The sequence below is a fragment of the Capsicum annuum genome, chromosome 3 (assembly GCF_002878395.1).
Source record: "Capsicum annuum cultivar UCD-10X-F1 chromosome 3, UCD10Xv1.1, whole genome shotgun sequence".
Taxonomy (NCBI): domain Eukaryota; kingdom Viridiplantae; phylum Streptophyta; class Magnoliopsida; order Solanales; family Solanaceae; genus Capsicum; species Capsicum annuum.
Window position 1 is genome coordinate 25,900,577 of NC_061113.1, and position 9,120 is coordinate 25,909,696.

The window sequence follows — 9,120 nt, forward strand, 5'->3', positions numbered from 1 at the left end:
CTATCAACAATAAGGTGAGCGCTTTGGGTTGTTTGGTGTGAGGTATAAGACATAATATCTCGAAATAAAATGTAAAATTATTTTATTTTATATTTGGTTGGAGATATTAGCTAGTTTCGAAATAACCTTTCTCAACCAGACGACCTCACATATGGACCGCCGGTCCACCCTAATTAAGCAACCTTTGAACATGATGTTTATTTTAATTGCTTACACATATGTATTGCTTTCGTTAAATTCATTATCAATAAAAAAGTCCATTATACGTAACATTCAAAATCCGTTGTCACTAAAAATTGTTAGGATCCAGTAATTATTGATAAAATTGATATTTAGTACCGGAACGCTCATTGACAAATTTAATATTTAGAACGCTTGAAGATATTTCAGTTAATTCATTCGTTATTATATGATAGTTTATAGACAAAACCAGAAATAAATATGTTATTAATTCACATCAAACAATGCAATCTATCCAAACGCTACCTCTGGGAATAAAAGTGTACAGTACAGTACAAACGCTACCTCTGGGAATAAAAGTGTACAGTACAGTACAACACGATAACAGCCATACCGCTACCGGTAGTTATATATGGAGTACAACACGATAACAGCCATACATACCGCTACCGGTAGTTATATATGGAGCATACTTGTTTTCTTGCAAATAATAAGGGAGAAAACCGTTGCTGCTTATAGGGACAAAGTCTCATAATATTCACGTAAATAAACAAATAGGCATCTAGAACTTTAAATAGAAAAAAGAGATGGCAAAGTTTTCATAAAACTTTAGGATCAAATTGGTACAATAGACAGAATGGATGGCATGATGATTGAAAATGAACTCTTTCAAATTAATTCGACGCTGCACTTGTTTAAACACTGCAAAAATGAGAATTCTATTCTATTTTTGTTTTATGAAGGCAGAAACAGAATACTTGCAGAGCTTAAGATTTGAAGAACTTGCAGAAAATGCAATTTGGAAAATAGTTCTACCCCAAACAACCACTTCTGGGAACTACAGCACAATAACATGCATAATAACATACCCAGAGTAATCCCATAAGTAGGGTGTACACAGCATTATTTCTTGTGAAGGTTTGATTTTCGATAGACACCCCGATTCTAGAACATCATGTAACAGAAGCATGTAAAAACATTATTAGAGACCTCTATCTCTACAATGTAGAGGTAAAGTTTGCGTACTTCCTACCCTCCCCAAACCCCAGTTGTGGAGGAATTACACTGGATATGTTGTTGTAAAGCAAACACAGTCAAGGAAACAATGAAGAAAGGAACAATAAGAACAACAAATAGTACGATAACAAAGAATTTCTTAAAAAACTTGTTCAAATTCACCAAAAAATTGAACAGTAATGACATGACATTGCTCTCTTAATTCTAAACCAGGAACATCAGCAAAGGTTGAGGACCAAAAAACACATCCAATAATTACCGGATACTTTTACATAGGAAGAAGAAACAATTTACAGGGTGTATGAATTTGTTTACTATATGACAAATGAAATAAACATACATAGAGGCACTCCACGGATAATTTCAAACTAGAAAAGTTCCACCGTGAATCTATATACTTGATTGATCCCCAGGTTAATCCTATGCATGATGGCAGAATATCTACAAATACATCTACCAAGCCAAGACAGAAAAAATGTTGATATCACCGTCTTTTTAAGTTGCTGATGTTTACTGCTGGCTCTCATGATCTCCTAAAAGAGCTCCATCAACTGTTGCGCAACATCTGCAGTAAAAAGGCATGTATCGTGAATTGAGCAACCAAGAACAACATTAAAATGCATGTATATGGTGAATTGCACAAGCAAGAACCACAACATTTTAATAGAAGATTCAGCACGTACAATGGAAATTCCTTATGGAAGTAAAATTCAGATTTTTGTAATGAATAGCAAAAAAGGACAACAAAACACAGTGCTTTATAGTGTGGTTAAAACTGCAGCAGCGGAAAAAATGTAGAACACTGGTAAAATGTTAATTATTTTTTAAAAAAACTAACACACAAAATTGAAATGAAGTTAAGTTCTACGCATTGTGTCAAAAGTATTTACACAATCAAGTCAATTATCTAAATCTTTATATCAAGTATTAATTCATAACCTAATAACCTAGATGGATCAGAGGCTAGTATACTCCTAACCATCTTGATCTTAGCTTCAATCCACCTCCCCTTTATAATTAAACATCATCTAATTAAAGTCAAAACTGGAGAAACTATGATCCAGAAAAAGCTGTTCTACTATTGTCCAGGAAAGGAAACTAGCTTTCAATAAATAAAAATCAAATCTTTTACCAAAATACTGCAGCCAAATAATTGAAATTAGTATTATGTTCTGTGACGTATAAGTGCATACCTCTAAGTACAACTGGCGGAGTTTGAAACTCTTTCCAGACTGAATGATGCGAAGAAAAATCCATGTTCAGAAATTTTGACGCGAGATATGCAGCCCCAGCAGCGATCTGGTAAGGCTTGAACTGAAGCCAGAGTGAACTTCGGAGCCTGCAAAAGGAAATCTACTTAGAATAGGAGATTACTAATGCTTCACAAAATTTACTTCCCTGAAAACTATATGGATAGGCAATATCTGCAGCAACACCATGCCATTTGTCAGCCACATTTCAGAACAGCTTGGGATCCAAAACTTTTCTAGAAGGTACACTGGCCAATAAACACTTACTAGAATACATGTCTAATACATTTAACAGATCCATTAACAATTGTTTTGAGTCATGAGGAAAAGCCAAAAGAGCAAGCCGAGGCAACTTTCTCTTACCAACTACGAATGCAGCAACCGAGTTGGAAAAATCCAAGAATCTTCTGCACAATGTTGAGAGAGAACGAAATATATAACAAACATGTTGTATTCATCTATAGAGCACCAACTCCTAGTCCCAGCTCCGCTGCAGCAGCATAACCCCAAAAATATATGCACCTCATATATCAAAACAGAAAGACAGAAGAAGCAACAACAGTTGCGTTCTCTTTTCACTGTGATCCACAGATAAAACGCGATGGAACTTGTGGACTGTGACTTGCCAGCTTTGGCACGCACTTCTAGTTTAACTCGTAATGTAATGGTACATATAGATGATTTGCTAACATATCTACCGTGAACGAACTAACAGGATTACCCAGAAAAGAGACTCCACTATTCCATGCCCAAAATTTAGTGCTAAAAAACTAAACAGAACACCCACAAATTAGCTAACCACTGCTCGATGTTAGTAAGGCACTAGCATGTAGAAAATTAGTGCCCCGTACAACTACAATATTAAAAAATAAGTACGCATTTTTCCCACTTAAACATCCCTGGCCGTCTGGCATCCCACAATCTCTGAAAATATGCTGCCCAATCCAGTTACCAAACCAAAAGGAGAAGAAAGCGCACGAGGAGTGAAGGTTCCTCATCCGAAGTAACATCATAAAATGTGTGTATATATAGTTGTTTTATAATGTAGATTTATATAGGGGCGTGTGTGCGTCTATAATTCTTTTATAATGTAGATATATATAGGGGTGTGTGTGCATGTATGTAGATGAGTGTATATGGTCTCTGAAATTACTAGTTTAAAGCTTTATCAAAATAAATATATTGAATTTCTTTGATTTAATAGAGTGGACAAACTTTCACCTACAAAGCTTGATAAGCATAAAAAATGCTTTCAAGCCACTATGGTGCTCACCCTTCAAAAAGTAATGGATAGTTATACATAAATGGTAAAGAGGTGCAAAATATTCAATTAGTACGTTTCACACATTAGAGTTCCACCTCAGCATAGACTAGTGGTATCTGTCCTGAGCCGGGGGTCCATCGGAAACAACTTCTCACTTCTCTACTTCATCTGAGGTAGTGGCATGGACTGCATACACTTCACCCTCCCCAGACCCCACTGGGAATATACACTGGGCATGTTGTTGTTGTTGTTGTTGTTGTAAGAAAAACAAGCATACATGTACATAATATAACATAGATACCTATATATATAGGGGTAAATAAGTATGTGTATATTTATAAAAATATCAATAGACATTATATTAGTAATATAATGATTTCTTTGTTGTGTGTGAGTCTTATATGTATAATATGTGTGGGTATATATAAAATACATGTAGAACAATCATTTTAAGTTACCAAGTAGTTGAGGAAAAAGCAAGAACTGCAGCAACACTTCCTCTCATTAGCCCAAAAATTACTTCACCACAGCAACTTTGTCATCCCATCTTTGCTAGTGCTAGTATACTGGATTATAGGACTTCCAATTTAAGAGTTCCATCAAGCACCCAGAAGTTAAAACACTAATATTTAACACCACTACCTGCCTCCCCGTAAGAATCATTGCCACTTAATTGCAATATCCTAGCACATTGAGACAGACTACCAAAATCGGGTGCTAGCCATACAGCAGCAAGGCAATGAAAGAGGAGAGGCAGATTAGGACCTCCACTAACTGATCAGTCGAAACGAACCTAGCTCATCCATTGGAACTGGAGGTGTGTCCAAATGGCTGGCAAATATGAATAGTCCAATATCTTTTCAGAAATCAAGAACATAACCAGGGAAAAGACATAAATCAAGCCTCCACCAAACATCCTATTGCTTCTATTTGTAAGGGAACAGAGCAGGGTTTACTCAGATGCAGGTGACAATTGTTAATGCACCTGCCAATTGGGTGATGAATTATCCTTCCAGTAACCTGTTCTGCTATATGCGTGCCTATGGAGTGCACAAGTGCATAAAACACCAGCAGAACTCGAAAAGCTTGATTCAGCATGTGACTGGTAGCTGAAGGGGAGGAGATCAAGAACAAAAGTAGGAAAGTTCTGGTAATTTTTATTCTTATTTTTCAAAAGAGAGAGAGAGCACTGAATGGAGCTTGGGAATCAAACAGCAAGCCCCAGATCATGGCGCATTTCAGTAAAAAAGGTAGGGCAACTACATGCTGTTGAGGAAATGATACCAGAGCAACTAATAACAGAAGCATGATAATCTTTCCAAATTATTCAGCCCAGAAAATAATAGTCTACTCAGACCTGTTCGGCCACAAAGGTTACTATACCTTCAAGATGCTACTCTGTTTGATACCATGCTTTAAGAAAAGTTCTTTGCTCCAACAAGATGAGAACTTCTAAAACCTGTATTCACCAGTTCCAAGACCTGGACTACCCATACCCCACCGTTAGGCAGTCAAGAACACACCACCAACCCTTATAGAGTTCCCGGACGGAATCACTAGCATCCTACAAGGACAACCTGTGGAATAGGCTACACGAAGAGAAAAAGTGCATGAGGGCTCCACATCATTTTAACATGAAAAAACATAAAATATAGTGAAACTTCTGGAGCATCTTTGACATTCTTCTAGGTCAATGGCCATACTATTAAGATGTCAGCATGGAAAAGCATCCACAAGAAATGGCTAGTTTTAACTTCAGACTGTAAAACAAAACATTTGATGTACAGCATGCATATCAACCGCCAGCAAATATCATACAGGTGAGCAAGCTAATCCTTCTATAGACCCTGCAATTATATGGCAATCCAAAAAATCAATATCACAAGCCAGAACGGGTAGCTAGAGCAGTCAAGGGAGAGAAAACCCATATTTACACAAGTAACAAGCAGTTATAGATCTAAAATGAATCATAAATTGGATGAGAACTTATCATCCATATACTACGAAATATTGAATACCTTTAGATCAACATATTGGTTTTAATACGGGAATTTATGACCTCTGGAAAAGAAGATATGATACCAAAACAAAACGGAAGGCTCCAACAGAAATCAACTTTGATTCCTGAACCACATTATCAATCATAATAGAGGTTAACTAACTTACCCTTCACTGACAAGATGCAGTGCCAGATTCACCAACACTGTTTCAGATAGCCCTAATTTTTCAAGGGTAGATGTAAGAGATTCATATGGATGTTGCACATTCAGTTCAAAATTTAAAGTGGTCAATATCATCTGTTCAGCCTCAGTAATGCGTTCACGGTACTGTTCAAACCAGTCCTGCAGAAAAACAACATATAATGAATGCATTAGAATTATGCTCAAAAATTCACAATCTTGCCATACGAAGGATATTAGGATGATCAATAATGCAAAAGGACAAATCAGAAATCCTAACCACAGGTAGAAAATATGACAGAACTGCAAGATCCTGCTTGTGGAAAATTTCACACGAGGCCTTCAGAACATTGTTGAGAGGCCGTGCAGTCTCTTCCGACTTCGCCGCAAGAAAGAGAGCAGCGGTAGCAATCAACTGCATACATCAAAAAGATGGTAAGAATTAGCCAGACATCAGACATAAGAAGCAGAAATCTAGCAGATTTTAGAGCATAAAACAATGAACTCACAAATCTGTCATGACATGCATGTGATCGCCTCACAAAGAAGCGGTGACACAGAACCATGGCAGTTCCTATAGTGGTCTGTGGCCTGGAAGCAGATTAAAACAAACATTAGTTCCATCGGATAACAAATTCAAAGGAACAAGCAACTTATGATAGCAATCCTCCTGAGAAAACTAGGAGAAGACAAGTCCCAAAAGCTAAAGAGCCTGTTTGAAGTAAAGTCTACAAAGTTATGTAAGATGAAATGGATTTAAACCCCAAAAGGAAACTTACAGGTCCAAGCGAATTCCAAGGTTCTGAAGGAAAGCACAATACGAGTATCGCAAATGTGCTTCATGCATTGCATCAATACCATCTTTCCTAGATGGGGAGCATCTCTCAATTTCCTCTTTCGACATAAAGATATTGTCAGTTTCGGTATCTTCAAGCCATGAATGGTCGCGCTTAGAGCGCGTGGGTGCACTTGCATCACAACGAGGTTTAGAAGAACTCGTAGTAAGGGTTGAATTATTGTTACAGGTTGAATAGGCATCATCATACGCTCTGGAATTCCTTAAAGGAACATTATAGCATGAGCTTGGCTGCTTTGAAGGAACATCTTTACATGCATTGGGTGCTTGAGAGTGCCTGCCACTGCTTTCCCAGCCAGAAGCTGAGCACCTCCTCCTCTTCATGGAAGGTTCAGCCTCAGGCTTTATGAAATTATCATAATTGTAGCTATACTCCCTAAAATTTCTACTCACGTCAAGGGAACTATCAGAGTTGAAAAGATGGCTATCACCAGTGTTACAATGGTTGTAAGCAGAGGAATGAACCATCCCACTCATCTGGTTTCTACCGTAAAAAGACCTAGAGTCTCCACAAAAAGGGCCACCTTGTGAATAGTAAGTCTGCCCGAGCGCCATGGTCCCTGTTCAATTCAAAATAAAAATCAGTACAAACTGAATTCCATCAATTTCTCCTATCACAGAAACAAACATCCAATTTGGTATACTCTGTGAATTATCATGAAGCTATACTCTCTTAAAGCCTAAGACCCATAAAAAAATATTAAAAAAATATATAAAGACTGAAACTTTCATACTAAAGCTACAGTATTTTCAAACAAAACCAAATAAAACAAAAAACGAAGTCCTTTCTGCAAAGCCAGTTCCATACACAATCCACTAAACGACACAAAGTCACGTTCATCAGCCTAAAAAGCATAAAAACATAAGAAAGACTGAAACTTTCATACTGAAACTACAGTATTTTCAAATAAAACAAAAAACTAAGTCCTTTTCGCAGAGCCAGTTCCCTTCACCATTATGCATTAACCGACATAAAGTCAAGTTCATACGACCGCAAACATGATTGCTGAATCTTCGTACCCTAACTAAAACTAGACTCAAATAGAACTAGAACAAAATTCACCGCAAATAAACCTTCATAAATACGACGAAACTACCACCAACTATTCTTTTTCTACAATCCCATGAAACAACAACCGATCATCCGAATTTAATTGCAGAGAAAAAAACACCTCAAACTACATCAAAATTAGTTATAATTCAAAAAAATAAAAAATAAAAATCACCAACCACCAATCGATCCAATCAAGTAATATACTCTGAATAATTAGCAAAAATTTTCAAGTGCCAATTTTTTTTTAAAAGAAAAACTCAAGTATCATAAAACTTAAGGATATCATCACCATCTAAATAAAAACTTGAATTAGCTCAGGAACATATATTAGAAATGCTCAGGAACATATATTAGAAATACCCAAATTATATATATATATAGATAGATAGATAGAGGTGCCAGTTTTGCAAATAATAATAATAATAATAATAATAACAAATAAATAAATAAATAAATAAAAACTCATCAAAGCTACGTATCAGATAGATCCTCGAAAAACGAAAAAATCAAAGGTATGATTATGAATCAAAATACAAATTAAAGTAGATAAAAGATGTAACTTTTATTTTGGAAAGGAAATTACCAGAATATAGCAAGGGAAAAGAGATGGAGAGAGTGCGTAATGGATCGGAAGAATCGGCGAATTTTACAAAGGAATTGCTTGAGAGAATAGGGTTTGGAGATTTGGTGAAGGAGAGAATATATGATAGGGTAATTTATTTGGAATTTGGACAAAGAAAGCGGTCATTCTTATTGTGTTATTGTGGGTGTATTTGGAATTTGGACAGATAATTGTGTTATTGTGTTATTCAACTATACTCGCTTTTTCTTGTTACTTTTTTTTTAGTTCATATATTTTGATGACCTAAATTATTTTTTTAAATCAAAAATAAGGACAAATAATATAAATTCCGATATTTTAAAATTTAATTATAAATTTTTTTAATATTTTATATAATTATTAAAAATTTTAATTTTGAATCTATCGATACATAATTAGTTTCAAATACATTTAACGAAAATACAATTTTCTTCTATAAAGCTACAATAATTAACTCACAATATATTTTTTTCAATTCTGTAGATGTTGAGATACATAATACATCCAACGAAGGTGCATTTTTTTGTATAAAGGTACATAATTAGCTTCTAATTTTTTTTTTAATTTTTAATTTGTCGAAATATATAATACATACAACGAAGATATATTTTTTTCTTGTAAAGATACATAATTAGCTCCTGATATATTTTTCTCGCTTTTGAATCTGTACAGATACATAATTAGCTTTTCAATACATCTAATAAAGTTACATAATTAA

At 35.4% G+C, this 9,120-nt stretch overlaps 1 protein-coding gene across 2 annotated transcripts; it reads right to left on the minus strand.

The window, feature by feature from the left end:
* Positions 1 to 1,317: 1,317 nt before the first annotated feature.
* Positions 1,318 to 8,617, minus strand: LOC107864091 (cyclin-T1-3). Of its 2 annotated transcripts, XM_016710353.2 has the most exons (7): positions 8,385 to 8,614; positions 6,671 to 7,307; positions 6,401 to 6,482; positions 6,172 to 6,306; positions 5,878 to 6,053; positions 2,391 to 2,536; positions 1,318 to 1,762 (listed from the first exon to the last, which is right to left on the minus strand). In XM_016710353.2, the coding sequence occupies exons 2-7, from the start codon at positions 7,300 to 7,302 to the stop codon at positions 1,731 to 1,733; spliced, it is 1,203 nt and encodes a 400-aa protein (XP_016565839.1). In that variant the 5' UTR covers positions 7,303 to 7,307; positions 8,385 to 8,614; the 3' UTR covers positions 1,318 to 1,730. The 2 variants fall into 2 exon arrangements, with proteins under 2 accessions (XP_016565839.1, XP_047265171.1); XM_047409215.1 differs by lacking the exons at positions 1,318 to 1,762; positions 2,391 to 2,536 and adding an exon at positions 3,327 to 5,558 and having other exon boundaries at positions 8,385 to 8,617.
* Positions 8,618 to 9,120: the final 503 nt, after the last annotated feature.